General features: G+C 41.1%; 1 protein-coding gene across 4 annotated transcripts; it reads left to right on the top strand.

The window, feature by feature from the left end:
- Positions 1 to 2,182: 2,182 nt before the first annotated feature.
- On the top strand, positions 2,183 to 21,613 carry CCDC14 (coiled-coil domain containing 14). 4 transcript variants are annotated; one of them, XM_043504955.1, is made up of 14 exons: positions 2,288 to 2,421; positions 7,056 to 7,111; positions 7,631 to 7,706; positions 8,016 to 8,088; positions 8,180 to 8,320; positions 8,634 to 8,879; positions 9,004 to 9,098; positions 10,502 to 11,084; positions 13,596 to 13,737; positions 16,842 to 16,921; positions 18,150 to 18,368; positions 18,455 to 18,587; positions 20,314 to 20,446; positions 20,852 to 21,613. In XM_043504955.1, the coding sequence occupies exons 1-14, from the start codon at positions 2,389 to 2,391 to the stop codon at positions 21,296 to 21,298; spliced, it is 2,457 nt and encodes an 818-aa protein (XP_043360890.1). In that variant the 5' UTR covers positions 2,288 to 2,388; the 3' UTR covers positions 21,299 to 21,613. The 4 variants fall into 4 exon arrangements, with proteins under 4 accessions (XP_043360888.1, XP_038278509.1, XP_043360890.1 ...); XM_043504953.1 differs by having other exon boundaries at positions 2,183 to 2,421; positions 10,598 to 11,084; positions 20,314 to 21,613; XM_038422581.1 differs by having other exon boundaries at positions 2,216 to 2,421; positions 20,314 to 21,613.
- The last annotated feature ends 1,259 nt before the right edge of the window (positions 21,614 to 22,872 follow it).

Genomic DNA, 22,872 nt, shown 5'->3' with positions numbered 1-22,872 from the left:
TGTGTTTCTCAACCTTTTCAGGTTGGCAACCCTTTATTCAAAGTAAACAAAATATCACAACTCTCTACCTTACATTTACTATAAAAGTAAGAATAAAAAAAGTATCAAGGATAATAATGGTAACTCTATATAATTTATTTGTTTGTATGTGTCTGTGTAGGTTGACAGAGCATACTTGACTTTGAAATGTAAGGTGTATGACCAATGGGGAAGTGAGATTTTTCTTTGCTTTAGATTGTAATAAAATTTGTAAGGCTTTCAATTAATTGCAGTTAACTCAAGCAATTAACAACACAAATTAACTTGATTTAAAAAATTAACCGTGATTAATCACAGTTTTAATTGCACTGTTAAACAATAATAGAATACCAATTTAAATTTATTATAAATATTTGGCTATTTTTCTACATTTTCAAATATATTGATTTCAATTACAATGCAGAATACAAAGTATACAGTGATAACTTTATATTATTATTTATTTTACAAATATTTGTACTGTAAAGAAGATAAACAAAAGAAATAGTATTTTTCAATTCATCTCATACAAGTACTGTAGTGCAATCTCTATCCTGAAAGTGTAAGCTTTCGTGAGCTACAGCTCACTGAGCTGTAGCTCCCGAAAGCTTATGCTCTAATAAATTTGTTAGTCTCTAAGGTGCCACAAGTACTCCTTTTCTTTTTGCGAATACAGACTAACACGGCTGCACCTCTGAAACCTATCCTGAAAGTGCAATTTATAAAACTTTAGAGCCTACAAGTCCACTCAAGCCTAATTCTTGTTCAGCCAATCGCTAAGACAAACAAGTTTGTTTACATTTGCAGGAGATAATGCTGCCTGCTTCTTATTTACATCACCTGAAAATGAGAAAAGGTATATGCATGGCACTGTTATAGCCAGTGTTGCAAGGTATTTATGTGCCAGATAAGCTAAACGCTCATATGCCCCTTCATACTTTGACTAGTAAATTGCACTTTTTACAGTGCAAATATTTGTAATGAAAAATAATAATATAAAGTGAGCACTCTACACTTTGTATTTCTGTGTTGTAATTGAAACCAATATATTTTAAAATGTAGGAAAACATCCATAATAATTATAATAAATTTAAAATGGTATTTTATTGTTTAACAGTGTGATTAAAAATGCAATTGTGATTTTTTTAATCTCACAATTTTTTTTGTTTGACAGGCCTAAAAATTTGCAATGGCTCACATCTGTGCAATTGCCTTTTGCAACACCCCGCAACAGCTTGCAATCCACCAGTTGAGAAAAATTGATAGCTCATCATGCTCTGATGTGTCCCCTGCACCACAAGGTAAAACAACTGCTATTTGCCAGAAGCTGGGAATGAGCGACAAAGAACTGATCACTTGATGATTGCCTGTTCTGTTCATTCCCTCTGGGGCACCTAACATTGGCCACTGTCCGAACACAGGATACAGGGCTAGATGGACCTTTGGTCTGACCCAAAGTATGTTATGTTCTAACAAAAAGAAAAGGAGGACTTGTGGCACCTTAGAGACTAACAAATTTATTTGAGCATAAGCTTTCGTGAGCTACAGCTCACTTCATCGGATGCATTTCGATGAAGTGAGCTGTCGCTCACGAAAGCTTATGCTCAAATAAATGTGTTAGTCTCTAAGGTGCCACCAGTCCTCCTTTTCTTTTTGCGAATACAGACTAACACGGCTGCTACTCTGAAACCTGTCATTATGTTCTAACAGTTGGTCACAAATCTTGAATGACTTTTTCCCCCCAACATTGGTTACACTTTACTGTGAATGCAAAGAAGTATCAGTTCAACAGGGGGGCCTGTTCAAGAGAAAGTGACAACGTCCTCGTTGTGAAAGCAACAGCCTGTCGCTTCTGCTGCAATTTACTAGGCGGGAAAGCTGCGCAGGGGTGGGACACTCCAGGAGGAGCTGGGGGCGTGGGGCTGAGGGGCCCAGTGTCCTGAGGGGACCCGGAGCGGTTTAGCATTATGTGGTGAGGCAGCTCTGACTCTGAGGACCAGACCGAGTCCCTGCCCCTGTACAACAGGGACTGAGAGACCTGGTGACGGTCCCGCCGACTGAGTGAGAGAGCGAGCTGCTCTCTGACTCGGCCGCTTAGCCCGGCTTCTCTTCTACTATTGGTTCGCTGGGCCGTGGCCTCCACCAATCCCGGCCCTGGTCTCCTGACTCCGCCCTATTCCGCAGCCCGCTCCGGCTGCCGCCGGCGCCGGGCATGGAGGGAAGGAGCCGGAAGAGGCGGGGCTGAGAGGACGACGGCTCCTCCCTTGCCGCGGCAGCCGTTGGCCCTGTCAGGCAAGTCGAGCTCGGATTGGCCGCGCGTTTCTGCTCTGAGCGGGTAGCTCCTCCCCCCGGCCGGGAACGGACGGAGCGATGGCGAGGCAGGGCACGCTCCGGCATCACAAGGTACCAGCCGTGGGGGTCGTTGGGGGATGGGGTTGAGTCTCCCGCGGAGGTTGGGGGCTGGGCGCGGTGTGTTCTCGCTCTGGGATCCTGAGGGGAAGGACTGTTATGGGGGGACTGGGCGCCTTCGGCGGCGGTTTAGGGGTCTCTTTCTCTGCGGGTTGAGGGCACTGGGCGTCTGGGGCAGGGAGTGGAGGGCGTCTCGTTTTCGGGGTTCCTGGGGGCTTGGAGGGGACTGGGTGGGCTCCCAGGTCAGGGGGTGGGGACTTTCCTCTGGGAGTTACTGGGGTGGAGGGTTGGGAGGTGACTGGGCTCACGGGTCAGGGGGACTCTCCTCTGGGGGTCACTACGGCTGTGGGGGGTTTGGGAGGTGACTGGGCTCATGGGTTGAGAGGACTCTCCTCTGGGGGACACTCACGGAGGTGACTGAGCTTACGGGGGCTTTCGCTGGGGGTCACTCTGGGGGTTAGGAGGTAACTGGCCTCACAGGTCAGAGGGGGACTCTCCTTTGGGGGTCACTAGAGATGTGGGGGAGGGGTCGGGAGGTGACTGGACTCTCCGGTTGAGGGCTGTCCTCTGGGGGACATTAGGGATGTGTGAGGAGGGTTGGTAGCTGTGTGGCCCCACGGGTCATGGCAGGTGCTTTGGGGGACACTAGGGATGTGGCAGGGGATGGGTTGGGAGGTGACTGGGCTAACAGGTCAGGAAGGCTCTCCTCTGGGGTACACTCAGGGTGGGAGGGTTTGGGAGGAGACTGGGATCATAGGTTGCAGGAGCTCTCCTCTGGGGGAGTTGGCAGGTGACTGGGGACACTAGTAGGGGATGGGGGGATTGGCAGGTGACATCTCACAGTTCAGGGGCTCTCTTCTGCAGGGGTTGCAGGTGACTGGACTCATAAGTCAGGGGAACTCTTCTCTACGGGTTACTAAAGGCAGGTGTTACTGGGAGCCTAGATGAGGGATGCAGGACTCCCTGCTTGTGAGTGCATGGGTGACTGAGCCTCTCCAGGAATAGGGCTTAGGTGACTCTTTGGAGCTCCCCTGGTTGGTGGGGCTGATGTCACTTCCCCCTACCCCTACCCTATTACCTGTTGTATTCAGTTCCTGCACAGGTGACTGCCAACAGCTGTTTAGCTTCACCTCTTGTTGGGGGTTGATTCCCAAAGTACATTTCCCTGCCTTGTGATCTGGGATATTACAAAGTGTTACAACAGGACATCTTAAGTCTCCGTCCAACTTATTTGGGCTCTCAATCATTTAGATTCTCCCAAGTTTGAGAGCCCAGGGTTGCTATCTGCCTATTTGTGTCAGTCTTAAGGGGACAAAACTGTGTGAACAACATTCCCGTGTTCACTAATTTGCCCAGTGATGTTGGATTTTTGTATCCTAACACGAAGACATGTTGTCATGACATCACATTGCTATGTGAAACTTGAGACATATTTGGGAGGTGAGGCAGATCTATGAAGATCAAGGGTAGTGTTGTGAATTTTGGGATGGGCTTCATCCCTTGTGTGCGTAATGCATATTTGTTATGGGCCTGATCCTGCAATCTTTATGCCAGTACCCTCATTGAGGTCAGTGAGATTATTTACATGAGTACCACACACACACACACACCATTAGGCCCTTGCTTGAAGTGGTCTTCTACTATTAAATATTTCAGCTGCAAATATTTGAGCTATGGCAGCAGCTTATTAGTAAAAACTAGTACTGTGCATTCAGTTGGAAAGCAGGGAATACTTTCTCCTTTGCAATATATTATAAAGCTCTTCACAGCCATGTTATATCACACCTTAAGCCTGTTATTGGTCTGGGTCTGAACTCTTATGAAAAGTATATGGGATTTTTAATAAATTCAAGTAGTCAGGCCCTCAATTTTACAATATCCACTAGCACCAATCTAAGGTATTGTTCAGTACTGACTTGCAGAGAAATGTTTTGGGGAATTACCAGCACTACTTTATGTACCACTCTGGGTTTTTTATTGATGTCTCCCATTAAGGAATGAACTTGGCCTGATTTAGCTAAACTTGTGAAATTTGACATATCAAAATAAGATAAGGCTGTAGGCTATAGACAGTGACAATGGTGCGAGAGGAAAGTGGAAGGGTTGTACTGAAATAATTTCTGTCCACAAAACAAACTGATATGTGTCTACACGTAAACACTGACCCTGTAGTTTATATATGGGTGGACTGCTGCATCTGCACAGAGTGGCATGAAGTCAGTGAAGCTTCATGCATTCAGGAGTCTACCTGTGCATTGTAAATTGCAGGATTGAGGCTCAGGTCTGGTCTACACTATAGGGTTAGGTCGAATTTAGCCATGTTAGGTCGATTTAAAAATGACTGCGTCCACACAACCAACCCCGCTCCGTCAACCTAAAGGGCTCTTAAAATCAACTTCTGTACTCCTCCCCGATGAGGGGAGTAGCGCTAAAAATCGACCTTACTGGGTCAAATTTGGGATAGTGCAGACACAAATCGATGGAATTGGCCTCCAGGAGCTATCCCAGAGTGCTCCATTGTGACCACTCGGGACAGCACTTTGAACTCCAATGCACTAGTCAGGTACACAGGAAAAGCCCCGGGAACTTTTGAATTTCATTTCCTGTTTGGTCAGCATGGCAAACTCAGCAGCACAGGTGACCATGCATTCCCCCCAGAATTGTAGAGCGTAGAATGTTTCTACGCTCCCCCTGTCATCCCCGTCCCTGAGGCTATTGCAGATTAGAAGGCGAAAAAAACGCACTCGCGATGATATGTTTTCCGAGCTCATGCAGTCCTCCCACACTGGTAGGACACAGTTTAATGCATGGAGGCATTCAGTGGCAGAGGCCAGGAAAGAATTAAGTGAGTGCGAAGAGCGGAGGCAGGACACAATGCTGAGGCTAATGGGGGAGCAAACGGACATGATGAAGCGTCTGTTGGAGCTCCAGGAAAGCTAACAAGAGCACAGACCCCCGCTGCATCCACTGTATAACCGCCTACCCTCCTCCCCATGTTCCATAGCCTCCTCACCCAGACGCCCAAGAACACGGAGGGAGAGGCTCCAGGCACCCAGCCACTCCACTCCAGAGGATGACCCAAGCAACAGAAGGCTGTCATTCAAACAGTTTGATTTTTAGTGTGGCTACAATAAGCAATGTGGCCTTGTCCTTCCCTCGTCCCCCACCCCACCCAGGCTATCTTGTCAGTTATCTTATTTTTTTTAATTAATAAAGAAAGAATGCATGGTTTCAAAACAATAGTTACTTTATTTCGAAGGGGAGGGGGATTGGCTCACAGGGAATTAAAATCAACAAAGGGGGAGGGTTTGCATCAAGGAGAAACACACACAACTGTCACACCGAAGCCTGGCCAGTCATGAAACTGGTTTTCAAAGCCTCTCTGATGCGCAGCACGCCTTGCTGTGCTCTTCTAATCACCCTGGTGTCTGGCTGCTCAAAATCGGACACCAGACGATTTGCCTCAACCTCCCACCTCACCATAAATGTCTTCCCCCCCCTTACTCTCACAGATATTATGGAGCACACAGCAAGCAGCAACAATAATGGGAATGTTGGTTGCACTGAGGTCTGACCTAGTCAGCAAACAGCACCAGCGAGCTTTTAAACGTCCAAAGGCACATTCTACCACCATTCTGCACTTGCTCAGCCTATAGTTAAACTGCTCCTTACTACTGTCCAGGCTTCATGAGCCATGGGAGCAAGGGGTAGGCTGGGGTAGGTGCGACCGCGTGGTGCTGCCGGTTGGGAGAGCAGCCTGAGGTCGAAGTCTCCAGTTCGCATGATATTCCAGGCAGGACTGAATCTCCATGAGATGAAACTTAAAGAAGAGAATGTCCTGGAGTCTCTGGCTCCCATTCGGTGCTCTAAGAGGAGAATAGTCATGTCTGTCCAGGCGCCCCTGATCGACCTCACTGAGGTCTGCCAGGAGCACCCAGGAGATGTAGGACAGCTATCAGTCCTACGGCAACATCTGCCGCGAAGGCAAAGAGTTGTGCTTTATAGCAATGCAGTACCACGTCTGCCAGCAGCACCCAGGAGATGTACGGTGATGGTGAGCTAAGCGGGCTCCATGTTTGCCGGGGTATGGCGTCTACACGGGTAACCCAGGAAAAAAGGCACAAAATGATTGTCTGCCATTGCTTTCACGGAGGGAGGGATTTGGGCCTGACAACATGTACCCAAAATCACCCGCAACAATGTTTTTGCCCCATCTGGTATTGGGAGCTTAACCCAGAATTCCAATGGGCAGCGGAGACTATGGGAACTCTGGGATAGCTACCCACAGTGCACTGCTCTGTAAGTCAATGCTAGCCACGATAGTGAGGATGCTCTCCACTGACTTAGTGCACTTAGTGTGGACATACACAATCGACTGTATAAAATTGGTTTCTAAAAATCGACTTCTATAAAATCGACTTAATTTCGTAATGTACACATACCCTCAGTGGTGTTTGCTGTGTTCCCCCTCATTCCTTAAAAAATGTAAATTAGCCTTTTTAGACTTTACTTATTGTCTCAGATTTAGCAATCCAATGGTATTTGGTATACTTCTGTTATATTGTAAAAATAATTAATTGAAATGAAAATAATATTTATTGGTGTATATTTGTGTAATAATTCAACAGGTACTGTCTTCTGGAAGGCTAACAGGAGCAGCTAAGTTAGCAAGTGGAAAAAAACAGTAAGAATTTAATCATTAATACTGTCTAGTAGTGTACCTGTAAGCATTCAAAACAGCCCATACAAATCAAAAGCCAGCAACTCTTTGTGTTTATTAAATGTCAACAACTCTTTGCATTTATTAAATATTAAGTTCCAACTGAAAGATGCTGCAAGAGGCAGATCCTGCTGTCCTTGGACAGGCAAAACTTCCATTGAAGTTAGTGGGACTTTGGACTGTACAATGACTAGAGGGAAGATTAACCCCTTTAGCAAACAACATGCCTTAGACTTCCATTTTGAATGTATGAAATATTAATTAAATTTACCCCCTAGATTACTGAATGAATATGAGGACTAGTTACATGTAAGCTTTCTGAGTAAGGGCCAGTCCTACCCTAACATATGCTGGTAATGTCTGCCGCAGTTACTTGCTTATCTCATTACAGCATTTGGCTCTTTTGTAAAGTGCAGCACATTGTGTATGTAGTTTTTTGTTGTATATTTATAAGAGGAAGTAAACAGGGAATGTCTTTTTCAGGATTGGCTTAAGAAAAGCATGCAATTCTGATGTGGACTCTGCCTACTCTCTCTATTCCAGCGACTCTGAGGATCAGGTAATTTGAGATGAATTGACTCTCTTATACATGCAAATCAGAAATTAACTAAAATTACTGAAACATTAAATTCTTTAGATAGAAACACAGTACAATCTCTCAAATATAAATTTAACAAATCAGTAAAAAATTTTCATTGATAGCATGTAAATAAATATGTGACTCAAACCCAGTCCAGAAATAACTGTGACTCAAACCTGTAACAACACTTTTCAAATAGGAACTTCTTGATTTTATTTCATTGCCCTTACTGGTTTTGTTTTACAGTAAATCAGTGCCTGTATTCTGACTGCAACATTCTTTCTTCAGGTTGTAACTATACATAATGGGCTTGATCGCTGTGCAGCTTTACTGCAGGATATTTTGCAAAATGAGGCCACAGGTTGTACCTTATTGAAATTTCAAATTAAATTTTAGTTCCTGTAGGTCTCTTATTTATTTTGTTGAATGGCTTTTGTTTCAAATAACATTAGGAATGGAGACAGTAAATCGAAAACCAGGGAAAGTAACTTCTGTTAAGGCTACTACCAGGCCTATACTAGCCAAAGGAAATAGTTCAAAAAAGAAAGGACTGAAGAGAAATGTTCTTGCTGCCCATATTCATAAAGAAATTGGTAAGCACTTGTCCTTGGTTTGGCCTTTACTTAAACAATGTTTTCATCCATAACTGTTTTATTTCCTCAATAAATACATGTTCATTGTTACCTCATCTGCAGAATTAATTAATGTGGTTATAATATTGTGCAGCTTATTTTGGTTTTAAGCTCTGGTTTAATAAAATAAACTTACTGTTTCTGTCAATTTTAATCAAATTAATCAATCCAAATGGGTTCATAGCACTTGATTCTTAATGTCAAGAATTTTCATGTAAACATTTATGTTAGTTTTCCTTTAGCACTACACAAACTTCAACTTTATTTTCTCTAGTGCCGGTGTCAAATAGGAAAGCAGCCTCTTGTAATACACCTGCTGTTGACAAAGAGGGAGAACTTTCCAGCTCAGTACAAAATCAGCCTATTCAACCAATTCATGTGCCTTTTAATCAACACTCTCCTGTGATGCATCAAAAACTGTGTGAGCATGTGCAAACCCAAATGTCTCTGATAACTGGCCAAGTTCCACCGAGCTGTAATGGAATTCCCACTGTACCTGCTTACCCTGTTTCAGATCCTGGTTAGTGTGAATGTTATCGTATAGACACACACTATTTTGGGGGTTGTTTTTTTGTTTTTTTTTTTTTTTGGCAAGAAAAAAATCTTTAAATTTAACAATGTTAGTTTTTGTGTATTTGTTTCAGGATATCAAAGTGTTACAGCATTTAATTATCGTTTACCTACTTCCACACCAAGTCTGTCCCCGCAGCATTCAGCTAATCCTTTACTCATTCAGTCTGTAAGTACACATGATTTAAACTATAAATAAACATTTAAGTTAGTGTTGTCATCCTTGTCTTATTCTGTGGCTTTCATTTCTACTGAAATCTATACACTTTCTTGGCCTTAATAGGAAATTTTCCCAAGAAAAAAGAAACTCAGTGCATTTTATGTCTCATAAAATCTGTGATGAAAGTATAGATACGGTGGTGCTTATAATATATTATGTGATGTAAAGGTGATTCACAAATATATTGTTAGCAAGCATTGCTACTTATATTGTGCCTGCAGTAGACTCCAAAAATGAGGTAAGTGACATGCCAGTGGGGACTGTTCACTTCTGTTTGTTATGCTTATGTTTTTTTTATGTTGAATTCTGTGAAGTATCCATTTCCCACCCCTTCCTAAGGAGGATTGATAGTTACTGATCAGTGTAACATCCCAATCTCACTGCACTGATGATTGTGTCATTAACCTAACCTTGAATATTTTAACCTATTAAAAACCACAGTGACCAGAAATGCTAACGTGATCAGTGGAAAGTAGTGTAAAACCTATTGTTCTCAAATATGGTTTGTGTGTTTAAAGCTTTGCATTTTAATATCCTTATCTATTTCAGGGTACAACATTAAAAAACAACAAAGCAAACCCCCTCCTCCAGTTTTGGGAAGTGTTGGAAGAGGGTTTACATTGCCCCTATAGTCAGATTGCAGGTGCCACCGCTGTTCCATAGATGGCATGATCTTCAATCAGCACTCTTATGGGATATCATCTCATTTGCTAGAAGTTTTAGACTGGGGGAAGTCTGTGCTTCACAGATCGAAAAAATCACTATGTAAAATTAAGTAATTGTTAGAAATGTGCTGACTGCCTTCTTACGTTGTTTGTAGCATTCAGCACATACATTTATAGTATATTAGTCAAAATGCCAAAATACAGAAAAATATTGATTTGAACACAATGTGTTTATTTTCCTCTGTGTCTGTGGGTACCAGCAATGAATACTAGTTATAAAGATAGGGAAAATAAGGAAATGTATCAGGAAGATTCTTACAAGCACACTGAAAATGAATTCCCACCCCAAGAAAACAGAATCCTTTTGTCCCTCCCCAATATAAAAAGATTAAAACATCAATTTAGCTCTATTGCTGAATTACAGGTAACATTTAAGATCAGACCAACTAGTCTTACTGGTAATCCTAACTTGCCTTTTAAGTACTCCTGAACACAGTGAAAGGTCATACACTGCAGCCTGAATGAATATGAGTACTATTTTAACTGTTTTTTAAGTGACAAACAGTGAGCAACTCCACATAAAATAAGATTGGCTTCCAAATATTGAAAGAAACTTCACTACTACATTTAGGTGCCATGAAAATACAAATAATAATAATTTGTTTAATATGTATATTCTCTGTTTAGGGTGTTCCTGCTGACAGTTACAACCAGTGTGCACCACAAGCAGGAGGAACTATGTTTTTCCCTGGAGTTTCTGTTGCTGCTTCTATTTCTTCACAGGCACAGTCTGTTACCACTGATCCTCAGATGTCACTCTGTGCACCAGTAGCTGTGCCAAATAATTCCACAGCATCTACATTTCTTCCCGCATCTTATGGTAGAGAGGTGATTTCAAACCAAGGAAATCATGAGCAACGGGTAAAGAAGGCAAACTTGATAGGATGTATACAAGCTCATCTGGCTCTCTTAGAACCACATGAAGCAGAGAGTGACAGAGTTGGTCAGAAGTACCAGAAGTTTGATCCAGCACAGTCCAAGGTCTCAGATACCAAAGAAGAGGAAACCGCTGAGGAACATAGTGAGGGTACTACCAGTGAAGAAGAGGACTTGAATGCAGTTGACATAGCACCAGTGAGGGAGACAAGCTGTCAGACAAGTTTTGACAAAAAAGTTTTAAAGCCTAAAAAAGCAAGCCCAGAAAAAACAGCCCAAAAAGTTAAAACGGTAAAATACCTTTTGGGAGAGCTCAAGGCACTGGCAGACCAAGGTAAAAATGTTTTTATCAGCACAGTAGTATATATATCACACAGGTGCTATGCTACATGTATGGATATTCTTAGAAATCCATAATATACCATTGTGTGATGAATTATTGTAATTCAGATGTTACAAAATTACAAAGTGGAATAGTTTTCTTTTTAATCTGAAGGAAGATAAAGTGAGTGTTTCAATGTGTGTCTGAGAATTAAAATTGTTATAGCAATTAGTAAAAGTAGTGTTTTCATTCTGCGTACAGTCTCTGGGAAAGCTCTGCTCTTCTACTTCCCAGAAGAGGTGATCGGGGAGTGGTGTGGAAAGGTTCTAAAAGATTTCCCTTCAGAGATCAGTTGGAAGGATGGTGGCTGTGATTTAACAGGGATCTAGACCAATGGCTCTCAATCTCTCCATATTACTATACCCCTTTCAGGAGTCTGATTTGTCTTGCATATCCCCAAGTTACACCTCACACTTAAAAACTACTTGCTTACGAAATCGGACCTAAAAATACAAAAAAGTGTCACTGCACTATTATGGAAAAATTGCTTACTTTCTCATTTTTACCATCTAATTATAAAATAAATCAATCGGGATATAAATACTGTACTTACATTTCAGTGTATAGTATAAAGAGAAATATAAACAAGTCCTTTTCTATATGAAATTTTAGTTTGTACTGAGAAAAGGAGTACTTGTGGCACCTTAGAGACTAACAAATTTATTTGAGCATAAGCTTTCGTGAGCTACAGCTCACTTCATCGGATGCATTTGGTGGAAAATACAGTGGGGAGATTTATATACACACACAGAGAACATGAAACAATGGGTTTTATCATACACACTGTAAGGAGAGTGATCACTTAAGATGAGCCATCACCAGCAGCAGGGGGGGAAGGAGGAAAACCTTTCATGGTGACAAGCAAAGTAGGCCATTTCCAGCAGTTAACAAGAACATCTGAGGAACAGTGGGGGGTGGGCTGGGGGGGAGAAATAACATGGGGAAATAGTTTTACTTTGTGTAATGACTCATCCATTCCCAGTCTCTATTTAAGCCTAAATTAATTGTATCCAGTTTGCAAATTAATTCCAATTCAGCAGTCTCTCATTGGAGTCTGTTTTTGAAGTTTTTTTGTTGAAGGATAGCCACTCTCAGGTCTGTAATCGAGTGACGGGCCCAACAAAGAAAATAACAGAACGCCACTAGCCATCACCTTCAGCCCCCAACTAAAACCTCTCCAACGCATCATCAAGGATCTACAACCTATCCTGAAGGACGACCCATCACTCTCACAGACCTTGGGAGACAGGCCAGTCCTTGCTTACAGACAGCCCCCCAATCTGAAGCAAATACTCACCAGCAACCATACACCACACAACAGAACCACCAACCCAGGAACCTATCCTTGCAACAAAGCCCGTTGCCAACTCTGTCCACATATCTATTCAGGGGACACCATCATAGGGCCTAATCACATCAGCCACACTATCAGAGGCTCGTTCACCTGCGCATCTACCAATGTGATATATGCCATCATGTGCCAGCAATGCCCCTCTGCCATGTACATTGGTCAAACTGGACAGTCTCTACGTAAAAGAATGAATGGACACAAATCAGACGTCAAGAATTATAACATTCAAAAACCAGTTGGAGAACACTTCAATCTCTCTGGTCACTCGATTACAGACCTGAGTGGCTATCCGTCAACAAAAAAGCTTCAAAAACAGACTCCAACGAGAGACTGCTGAATTGGAATTAATTTGCAAACTGGATACAATTAATTTAGGCTTGAATAGAGACTGGGAATGGATGAGTCATTACACAAAGTAAAACTATTTCCCCATGTTATTTCTCCCCCCCACCCCACCCCCCACTGTTCCTCAGATGTTCTTGTTAACTGCTGGAAATGGCCCACCTTGCTTGTCACCATGAAAGGTTTTCCTCCGTTTTTCCCCCCCCTGCTGCTGGTGATGGCCCATCTTAAGTGATCACTCTCCTTACAGTGTGTATGATAAAACCCATTGTTTCATGTTCTCTGTGTGTGTATATAAATCTCCCCACTGTATTTTCCACCAAATGCATCCGATGAAGTGAACTGTAGCTCACGAAAGCTTATGCTCAAATAAATTTGTTAGTCTCTAAGGTGCCACAAGTACTCCTTTTCTTTTTGCGAATACAGACTAACAGGGCTGCTACTCTGAAACCTGGCAGTTTGTACTGACTTCACTAGTGCTTTTTATGTAGCCTGTTGTAAAAGTAGGCAAATATTTAGATGAGTTGATGTACCCCCTGAAAGACCTCTGTGTACCCCCAAGGGTACATGTACACCTGGTTGAGAACCACTGATCTAGACTATACTTCACAGCCAAATAGTAATTTAAGAAGTGCAAATAAAGAGGGGTAATTTAAACATTAAAAGCTCTACACATCTTAAAAGGTAATAGAATTCATGTTCAGCCATCTCATAAATTGCTTAATTATATATATATACAGCTGTTTTGTGTTTAATTTTTTTTCTTCTAGATGATTCTGAAATATTGAGGCTAATACATGAGGTAGAAGACTGTGTTTCATTACTGCCAGCAGTAGTTGGAAGTACCAATGTACAAGCTGAAATAGCACTTGCTGTACAACCTCTTAGAAGTGAAAATGCCCAATTGCGTAGGTCAGTAAACATTCAACAAGTGAGCAACCTTTTTCAAAAATATGTATGGTGTTAGCTAACTTCATTGTTATAAATTGCATATTGTAGTATAGTTACAATGTATTATTCTTAGATCACATTCTTGTTTTCTGTTGTCTATATTGTGTTCACATGCAGGGGTTTTGTTTATACTATGCTTTGTATGCTATATTGGTTCTGAAAAAAATCTTTAAGGTATTCCTATTTAGTGCTTGGATATTTGAACAAGCTTTTTGCTACCGATGAATAGGAATGTTTTACTACTTCCATCAGTTTTCCTAACTGAATGATGGTTTCTTGTTGAAATGCAGAACTGGTCTATCTCTGCCATGGACTTGCTCTGTGACTTTAGGTAAATCACTTACCCTAACTGTATTGAGTGCATTAGTCTGCCCCAGAGAGGTATAAATGCTAATTCGCACTGGATGGCATGCACTAACTGGCTCCTGTGGAACCTGATGGCATGCAATAGAAGTTCCCTAGTGTGTGTTAATGTAGGACTATTTGAAACAGCAGTTTCAGCTATTTGTAAAATAAAATATTAGCTTAGAGAAGTACTGTAAAGTTTAATCCACTGTTTATAAAGTGCTGTGCAGTTTTCAGCTGAGAAGTGCAATACAATTGCAAAATTGAATGAAAAGTTGACATTTCAAGTTAGAACTCAAATAAAGCATTTTGACTGCAGGCAACAGACTTCACAATCTTTAATATAAACAGGACAGATGTTCTAAGTGTTACCTTTGAAATTATTGTGCTTAATGCTCCAGTAGAAGGGATGGAAATTTGGACCTGGAAATATCAATTGTGTGAGAAGTCCTTTGGAAATATGAGCGTGCATCTGTCTAGGAGCAGCAGACTACAAATAAGTTTGGCAGCATTCAGTTTTAATTGATGTGTCAGTAAACATTGATTTCAGCTGACATGCTGAAATTGACACACACAACAATTGATCAGTAACAGTTGAGGAGGTTCCCCCACCGCTCCCCCTCCCCCCCAACTCCATTTTGCACCTGCAGAGATTGGATGTCACCAGCCCTGTAACAGGTCAGAGAACCCTCTGTAGCCCTGCTGTCATGGCCACACTCCCTCACTCCATGACAGCAGAACTGCACAGTGATATCTGTGCTGCTGCAGAGCAGGTGACATCCAATTCCTGCAGGTGCAAGGAAGACTGAGAACAGAGACCTCCAGCCAGGACTGCAAGGAACAGGAAGAGGATGAGCACCTGGCTGCGGGAGAGACCACCTGCTGCTGAATGGCTTTTTCCCTCGGCAGGAACCATTCAGTGGTGAGGTGGCCTTCCTGGCATCCAGGGCTCATCTTCCTCCTTGTGGCCCTGGCCAGGGGGTCTCCGTTCTGCCCAGCCAGGACTACAAGCCTTCCCCACACCTTCTGCCTGCCAGAGATCAGGTGTCTGCATCTCTGCTGTCATCGACCCACTCACCAGCTGGCAGTGTCAGAGGTCTGACAGTGGGGTTGCAGAGGGTTCTCTTCACAGCCATCGGGCCACTGCTGCCCAATCCCTGCAGGTATAAGGTGCAGGGAAGGCTGCAGTCCTGACGAGGCAGAGTAGAGACCTCTGGCCAGGGCTGCGAGAAGCTGCAGGGAAGGCCTCCCTGCTGCTGAATGTCTCCAGGCTGGGGATAGAGCCATTCAGCAGCAGTGTGGCCTCCCCCCTGTGACCAGGGCTTGTCTTATTTCCGGTAGTCTTGGTCAGGGATCTGCTCTGCTGAACTAGGAGTGCAGTCTCCCAGGGACCTTGCACCCAGTTGTCTTGGACTGCTCAGCTGTGCAGGGAGTCCTCTGCAGCCCTACTGTCAGTGCTGCCCTAACCCCACCCTTAATCCTCCTTAATTTCCAGTAAAAATGCATTAAAAATAAAATTGATATTAACTATCAAGATTAGAAAAAAATAAAAACTGAGTTTTGCCAAGTCTAACTATAAAAGTTCTGCTACGTGTTTTACAGTCACTATGCTTTCACATATAGACAAATTTAGCCTGTCTCTGGAGAATCCAGGAGGAATATAACTTTTAAATATCCTCTTTGTTGAACAATTGCTGCTTGTTCCTAGACATTAGTGCAGGGAGGGCAAACTATGGCCCGTGGGCTGGATCCGGTCCATCCGAGCTTTGTCTGGCCCGTGGGATTGCCAGCCCTGTGGCGTAACGGGGCTAAGGCAGGCTCCCTGCGGCCCCTGAGGGAAGGAGGAGCAGTGTGCTACATGCGCTGCTCTTGCCTGCAGGCACCACACCCCGCAGCTCCCATTGGCAGGGAATGGGGAACCGCAGAGCTTCAGGGATGGTACCCGCAGGTGAGGGCAGTGCGTGCTGGAGCTGCCTGCCCCACCCCACCCGCAGGAGCCGCTGCTGGACATGCTGGCCACTTGCAGGAATGGCGCAGGGCCAGGGCAGGCAAGGAGCCTGCTTTAGCCCTGCTGCATGCCGCTGCCACCCCGGAGCCACTCGAGGTAAGCAGCGCCGGACTGGAGCCCGCACCCCAAACCCCTCCTGTAGTTTATCTTATTAACTGATTTCTAACCTTAATAGCATAACAAGGGTCTAGATAATGCTTTCCCAAAGTATGCAGAAAAGCATGTTGAGAACTAGGAGGGAATATTATTTTCTGTGTGTATTTTTCCATTTGAAATCTATTGCCATCTTTTCTCAGGACTGACCTTTTTCCTAGAAGTACCAGTGGGTACTCTAACTTTTAAACTGCAGGTCCCAAGTAGTTAGCATGCATATGTCTTTAGACAGTCTGTTCTCAAATGCAGAAAGAATCTCTTTTCAGGATACATGCTTAATGCAAAAGTAGACACCCCTTTCCTCTGAGCTAAAATGGAGCAAAGTTACCATGATTTTTGAAAACAGCTCATTCAGCTAAACAAAGGTGGAAATGCAAACTTTGACAAAATAGATTATTAAAACTTTTTTTTAACTTCCAAAATTTAAAAACATTTTTGTTAGGGTTCTATTCTAATTAAATTAGCAAACTTTCATATACAAACCAATTTCGATATTCAACCTTTTGAACTTACTCTGTATTTGGACTTTCTCCATTTATGCTTTATCGTTCACATTTAGGAGATTAAGAATATTGAACCAGCAACTCCGGGAGCGAGAGAGAGCTGAAAAGGAATCCAGCCTGGCTTGCAACTTTGAATGCAAGTACTGGTATATTGCAAGTGATGGTGTGGGAAATGGGGATAAAGATTTTAGCTCCATTGAACCCAGTAGAGCACCACGCAGACAGTGGGATCCTCCTGTGCAGCTCCAGTGTAGGATCTGGGACCGTATCCTTACTATAGTAAGGATGAGATACCAGACAACTGATGGGTATAAAGCAAACCTCCTTGTATCTTGCAAAGGTTCCTACTTTTAACTGCAAACAAAGGTCACATTATAACAGAGTTTTTGAACTACATAACTCGATGCATAAGGCATCTGATATTAGAGTCTGACTTTAAAGTAGAAGGGCAGTTTTCCTCTATCTTCCTTTGGGAGAACTGGGCAAAAAACCCACAGCACATCATTACATGACAATTACAGCTTATCTGCTGTGAATTAATATGACAGTGGGTAACGTTACCATGACACCCATCTAAATATATTTTACTAAGCTGTGGGGAAAGAAGGGAAGGCAATACCACTTGGCAAAATTATATGTGCAAGTTCAGTACTGTACTCAAAGTACAAGTACAGAATTAAATAACTAATTTAATTGCATGTTTTAAATATAGAAAACTGCACTCCACATTCTATCACTGTGATAATGGGGACTATTATCCGCACAGGCTTGAAGTTTTAGGCCCTAGTCTTGTAGTGAGCTGTGTGCAAGTGTATTGAAATCTCTCCGGCTCTGTATGGATGTATTCATGCTCATGTCACTGCAGGATCAGGGCCTTAGATATCACTGTAAGCAATACCAAGTCTTGTGGTCACTTTTTAAAGAGAAAAATAATCCTTAAATATTTTATTGTAGGTAGTTTTGTCATAGGATATGAGACAACATTTTTTTATTTTGATGAAAATAGGGTTTCGTTATCTTGGTGGTAAGTGCAAATATATTAGTTACAATGTTCTTTATATCTTGTCATTCCAGTACAGGATAATAGGATTTAAAGATTTAGCACTAATAAAAATCTTTCCAAATACACCACTTAAAAACATGTAAAATATCCACTGGTAGCGGAAGAGAATTCTTTCTCTACAGTTTTGATTTATGCTTATATTCACACACAACTTCTGACTTTAACATAATAGTTATTGTAATCTGTTTTTCTTAATTTCTAAGAATTTGAATGATGATTTTGGCTTTAATAGTTACAAATTACATTTCTTTTGGGCATAGAAATGAAACATTTAAAAAAACTTATGTTTCTCTTCCTATAGTAGTTTCGCTACAATCCCTGAATATGACATTCCAGAGTCAACTCAAGGAATCTTTAAAGGGCCTTGAATCACTGCACAATAAAAATGAAGAACTGCTTAAAATAATAGAAAACCAGAAAGAAGAAAATAAACAGTTTGCAAATGTTATCCAGGAGAAAGATAAAGAACTGCTTGAAAACAAACAGCAGTATGACATTGAAGCTACAAAGCTGAAAATTGGTGCGTGTTTTGAACTGACTTGATTTTTTCACTTGGTGTTTTTACATTTAAAAAAAGACTAAATAAAATTGTACTTGGCATTTTAGAAGTGGATGAGGCACTGGCAAACATGAAGAGTTTCCAGTTTAAGTTGGAAGCCTCGGAAAAAGAAAATCAAATCTTGGGCATAACATTACGTCAACGTGATGCAGAAGTGAACAGACTGCGTGAATTGACTCGGTAATATTGGTCACATAGTTTTTCTTCTTGACATTTCTTCCTTATTTTGAATTATTGAAACAATGTTAAAATAATACTGCAGTCTCTCCCTACATTGTCTTTATGTTAACTTTGTGTTAAGGTCTAGTCCTAAAGATCTTATAGCCTGTCTGTGAGTCTTGCAATTTTATTTACTCTTTCTAGAGCCTAGAAACCCCAATCAGGGAGCAGGGCTATACTGATGCTGTACAATCAGATAACAAAGACGACCGTCCCTCCTCCAGACAGCTTACACTAAAGGGGTCAGAAAGTAAACAGCTAGACAAGATAAACATGTGGGATGGGTTGTGTCAGATGATGGAACAATAAAACTAATAATTTAGCATAAAAGCAGAAGTTTTGGCTTCCCTTTTCTAACTATTGCATAAGTTAGAAATAACTATCTATCGTGTCAGGTAGGTCAAATGCCACATGCTGTATTCATGGGAGAAGGCAATGACCTTGTTTGTGTCTCTAGCCCTGGCTACCCAGGTGATCCTTCCCTAGGACCTGCAGTGTTTGGGAACTAGTTCTTCAGCCTGTTTGAAGGGGAGGCAGTCTCCCTTTTCTTTGTGAAAAGACCAGGAATAAATCTTCCTGAGAAGAACCTTGCAGATACTCTCTCTTGTGGGCTCACAATTAGTTTTCCTGTGGGAAGAAGCGATCTCTCTCTCAGTTAAAGACACACTTAAAATGAAATTTATGACTAGATTTCCTTCATTTTTGGGAGCCTTAGATCCTGAGTGAAGCTGCCTTAATCACATATATTTGTGAAGTTATTTTATGTTTTTTTTAATGAGTTCATGGTGGCAAGGTTTGGAGCTTCACAATCCTTTGTACACCTATATTGTGTGGTTCTGATAATAGATCTCTCTAGTTACATGACTTGTTTGGATTATGTATATTTTACTGATGTGCACTAGAAGTTTTACTATTCAGTTGTGTTATCCAAAATTCAAATTTTACCAGCCCCCATGATAGCGTACAGTATTTTCCTTACAGTATATATATACACACCTTACAAATTTTCCTGTAACTATACTAACTGCTGACCACCAGATGGTGATAGCTATATGTACATGTAATGAGCTGAGTCTTCATTTGTCTTGGCATAGAAAGCAGAAAATGAGTAACTGTGATTGCCCTGTCTATTTCTGTATTTAAATATTTACTTAAGCATTGTATACAATTTAAAGGAAGCATTTTTTTCCAAATTGCTTTCAAAAGCAGACCTCCATATCTTAACACAGACTTTGAAAATCATACAATCATAGGACTCGAAGGGACCTCAAGAGGTCATTTAGTCCAATCCTCTGCACTTATGGCAGGACTAAGAATTATGTAGACCAAAATCAGTTATACTGTATCCTCCAATTACTTTATAAATGTTAAAGTTCTCTTGTCTTAAAGTCGTTTAATCTTCTCTTCGTAAGGGCACATAGGTGAGAGAGAACCTCACTGCTTGCTGTTCTTTTCATTATTAATTTCAAAGGTACATTTCACTGAATTGAAGAATGACACTCAATAGAGCTTGAGTAGTTTAAAACTTGTATTGTTTTTTTTGTGCTGTCTTGTGGAATGTGAATTAGGTTTTTAAAATGATCATTGCAATCTTAAATTGATAAATATATCTAAATATTAAATTATAAATATGGTTTATGAAAAGTCATTATACATAGTGGATGACCTAATGAATTGTTCTTAACAGAACCTTGCAGAGCAGCATGGCCAAGCTTCTCTCTGACCTCACTGTAGACCATGTTAGACACAGACCTGAAAAGGGTCTTACAAAATCTCTTCTGGAAGACTATGAGAAACAGCTGAAACCCAACCCATTCCCTGTGAGTACTTCCATAATGAGTTACCTCAAAAAATTAGAAAGTGATCAAATTTTGACAAATACAGAACTTCAATTTTCAAATAAAACTGGAGAATTGGAAATGCCAGGTCTAGCCTGTGAAAAGTTTGTTGCTGAAGGATCTCATAAAAAAAGTACACTCTTAGCAGAGGAAATAACAGCTCAAAGAATTCTTCCTACCCTGTCAAAGCAAGATACAGAAACAATTAGTGATTCTAGGACTTTAATAGAGGAAGAACACACACTGGATGAGACCATTTATATTCCTTTGACTAGTAGTGTCTCTAAAAAACAGCCATCGATATCCAAAAGAAAAATGTGTGCACAACACCAGGTCCGTGTGGCTTCCAAGAATTTGAACTATAACTGTGGGCTCTCTGATTCTCAGAAGCAGAATGGATTTGGGATGTTGGATGATAAAAAGATTTTTGATAAAATCAATGGTGGCTATGACTTGAGAAAGACAATAGAAAATACATCTGAAACCTCAGGGAAGACAACTGAGCTGGAAGGAGACAAGCTCCTAGTAAGGCCAAAAGAAATAATTGGAACTGCTAAAGATTTTACAGACAAATCAGCTAGACCTCCGTCTGATAAATACCTTTACACTTGCATGCCACATCAAAAGGAGAATTTTCAGAAAAAAGGCACTGAAATGTCTAACTCTAGTTTCTGTACTTTTGACTGCATGTCAGGAAAATCTGAATGGAGCATGTCTTCCTTCTCAACATTTACTTCACGAGATGAAGAGGACTTTAAAAATGGGCTAGCAGCCTTGGATGCCAACATAGCTAGATTACAAAGGACTTTGCAGACTGGCATTATGAAACAGTGAATGAGGAAACTAAAGACTGTATTTTGTTCAGATAATTGTTAGGGGTTTTTTTTTAGTAATTTAATATGATGTATAGTTTTTGGAATGTCAATATTTGTATTGTGTTTTTGTATAAAATGGCTGGTTCCTAGCAGTTAAATTATGACTGGAATTTATTTTCTTAGTTAATGAATTAAGGTGCTATTTCCCTTGTGAAAACTATCATAATTAGTGCAAGGGAAGAGTTTATTTAAAATTCCTAAATGCAGACATTAAAATTAAGTTTTATACTGTAGGTAATGAAACCTTTTTCTATTAAATGGTGGATGAAACATTCGTTTGATTTCAATATACTTTTCAAAATAGTAAGTAGTTTATATTCAGATAAAAACTTTCTAGTATCTCATTAAGTCATTAAGATGACATGAGTCAGAAAGTGACCTCCCTGGCTTTTGTGAGAAATAGTCACAACGTGAACTTTATTTTTAAAAATGAATAGTATATTCAATGTTACATGCTAGTGACCAAATCCCGTCAAGTGGAAAGTTAGTAGGAAGAACATCCCATCTCAATATAAAGCATAACTTTGATCAGCACAGAATGTACTTTATGCCATTCTCTTCATACAGTAGATTTTTGTGGCTAAACATAGACCAAATTCTACTCTGTTGTAGCAGCATAAATGCTAGATAACTCGGAGCAGAATTTGTTCCAGAATCTTCATTAGATAACTGCAGATGCTTGCTGAATACCTGCCCCTTGGTTTTGCAGAAGTCATCATATCATTTTAACAGCATGACTACAAGGAACATTTTAAAATTAATCCATGTCACTTAGAACAAGTTTTTAGACTAGCAGTAAACTTTCAGCCTTCATGATGTCTAGAACATATTGTTCCTGTACTGCTTAGTTTGTTTGGTTACATTTGTGGTTTACAGAAGTACAAGACGTGTTTTGGGTATGTATGGAACCAAATGAGTTAATACAAGGATTTCTACCAAAAAACCCCAAAATCTACATGTTTTATATTAGCATAAACAATGTTATCCCTTGACTACTGATACGATAAATTGCAGCTTAATTACTGTGGCTGACAAGCATGAAGTTGCTCGTCGACTATTGAGGCTATTCTCTGATGTGGAATATTGGCTGATCAATAATAGTAGGCAAAACCTATCAAAGAGAGGCTGGGGTATTCTTTGAACGGATTATAGTATCAAGTTTCACCAGCAATTAACATCAACACTAACATAGCAAAGGAAAAACAATAACTCTGTAAGCTATGTGGGCAGTTCAGATGAGGGGACAATCAGTTCCTCACTTAAGATAAAGTAATTGATCAAGCATTAAAATTTATAGCAAGATGGTAAAAGTTTATAAGAATAAATACAAGTAATTGCGACTCATTCATTGCAACTGCTTGGTTTCTACAGTAGTTCGTTGCTAAAAGCAGGGTTGTAGAGTTTAGAGGTAGGGTGGGAGAAAGTTGAGCTGAAAATTGATGTGCTCCTGGCATCAAATAACAATGCCTCAGTCTACAGTTAGTGCAGCAAGAACTGTCTTAAAAGGAGTACTAAAACAATATCCTTGTTCAG

The sequence above is a fragment of the Dermochelys coriacea genome, chromosome 11 (genome assembly GCF_009764565.3).
Source record: "Dermochelys coriacea isolate rDerCor1 chromosome 11, rDerCor1.pri.v4, whole genome shotgun sequence".
In the NCBI taxonomy this organism is placed as follows: Eukaryota; Metazoa; Chordata; order Testudines; family Dermochelyidae; genus Dermochelys; species Dermochelys coriacea.
The sequence above is the reverse complement of the archived record's forward strand: the minus strand, read 5'-3'. Positions and strand labels throughout refer to the sequence as shown.